At 34.0% G+C, this 1,812-nt stretch overlaps 1 protein-coding gene across 1 annotated transcript; it reads left to right on the forward strand.

The window, feature by feature from the left end:
* Positions 1-1,230, forward strand: LOC114184519 (F-box/kelch-repeat protein At3g23880-like). The gene has a single exon (XM_028071827.1). It carries the CDS (start codon positions 1-3, stop codon positions 1,228-1,230), a length of 1,230 nt encoding a protein of 409 aa, XP_027927628.1.
* The last annotated feature ends 582 nt before the right edge of the window (positions 1,231-1,812 follow it).

Here is a 1,812-nt window from a genome sequence, read left to right on the forward strand (position 1 = left end):
ATGTCTTATTTTCAGAGTAGTTGTCTTCTTCCCGAAGATATGCTCATGGAAATTTTGTCATGGCTTCCTGTGAAGGATGTCGTGCGACTCAAGTGCATTTCAAAAGGATGGAACCACCTTGTATCTGATTCTGCATTTGTGAAACTACACCTTATTAGGTCTCCAAAAAACACTCATATCTTATTGACATTTGACACAAGAGGAGGTGGTTATGCCATAGCTCCAGTACAAGATTTACTTGACAACCCATCATCCACAGTTGAAACTTTACTTCGCAACGATTTCCCATACAACCCATTCAATCGCAGTTACACTGTCTTGGGTGTCCTCAACGGCTTAGTATGTTTACAATTTTCTTGGGTTGATGATGAATTTGAACACCACTGGTTTCATATGTGGAATCCAGCCACAAGGGCCATGTCTATAGACTCCCCACATATTTCTTTTGATCACAGCGATTATAAAGATGTTTTCTGGTTTATGTTTGGATTTGGGTATGATGAATGGAGCGACACTTACCAAGTTCTGTTTTTGGATAATAATAAAAATGAATCGCAGGAACTGAAGGTACGAGTTTGGTCTGTAGGGGATACTTGTTGGAGAAATACTTCAATTTGTGACGCTTTTTCCACCATCATTTGTCCTGTAAGTCGTGTAAGTCGTGGAAGTGTAAGTCGTGGAATTTTTGTGAGTGGTACTTTAAACTGGTTAGCATTTCCCAAATCCTACTCTTACTATGATAATGTTAAGATGAATCAGCTTGAAATATTTTCTTACCATCAAAAGGAAGAGACATGCAGATATTTTCCTATGCCTGATGGCATTTTAGAAATCAATGTTTGTGAGCCTGAGCTTGAGGTTTTGAAAGGTTGTTTGTGTCTTTCTCATCATCATGAAGGTAATTTTACTGTTTGGCTGAAGAGAGAGTTTAACCATGAAAAATCTTGGTCCAAGTTACTGACTTTAAGGTATGAGGATCATTATAAATATCTCAGTCGTGATTTTCTATTAGAGTTGTGGATTATCTGGATGTGTGAAGATGATGATGACTTTGTGCTGCTTGCAAACAGATATATAGATAAACCGGACTTGATTCGGTACAACACCAGAGATAATAGAATAGATCGTCGTGAACTTTACAAACATGAAAGTTCAAATATTTTCTCTTATGATTATGCTCCAAGTTTGGTTTTTCCGCATGTAGAACTACCCTTAGGTTATTTTATTTGATGTTGAGGAAGGCACCAACCATTTGTTTCTTCAATGCAAAACATTCCTATGAAGTTTCATAGTCATTCTGGAAACGTATTTGGAATTGTAGAATGTAGGATGTCTTTCTGAATTATGTAATTCATAATGCATTTTTAATATTTGATAATAAGTTTTTAAATTATGCAATACATAATGGTAATCAATTTCCAACTTCTATCAATTTTGTTTCCCAAGACAATGCAGTGCAGAAGCCAAGAGGAACGACATAAGACATGATGTATAGAAATGATTTATGATGTTGGAATTATATTGTTGAAATAAATTAGTGCTTCTGTGATGTGTTCTTCTTAAAATATATGGTATAAAATGTGCAGAGGAACCAGAATCGCATTATATATTCATGCCTCTATTTCTTAGAAAATAATGAAAAACAGTCTATAAAAAGCATAAAATTTAATGGATGGTTCATAATGTGTTGTGTTAAAACAAATTAATGATTTGTAATATGTGCATTTACTTTTAATGTAAGAGAGTATTTTATATAGATTTTTTTTTTCTAAAATACAGTTAACTGTGAAATAAAATTATAACATGTATATA

The sequence above is a fragment of the Vigna unguiculata genome, chromosome 5 (assembly GCF_004118075.2).
Source record: "Vigna unguiculata cultivar IT97K-499-35 chromosome 5, ASM411807v1, whole genome shotgun sequence".
Taxonomy (NCBI): Eukaryota; Viridiplantae; Streptophyta; class Magnoliopsida; order Fabales; family Fabaceae; genus Vigna; species Vigna unguiculata.

Coding starts and splice junctions, on each gene's coding strand:
- LOC114184519 (XM_028071827.1), top strand. CDS start 1: ATGTCTTATTTTCAGAGTAGTTGTCTTCTTCCCGAAGATATGCTCATG.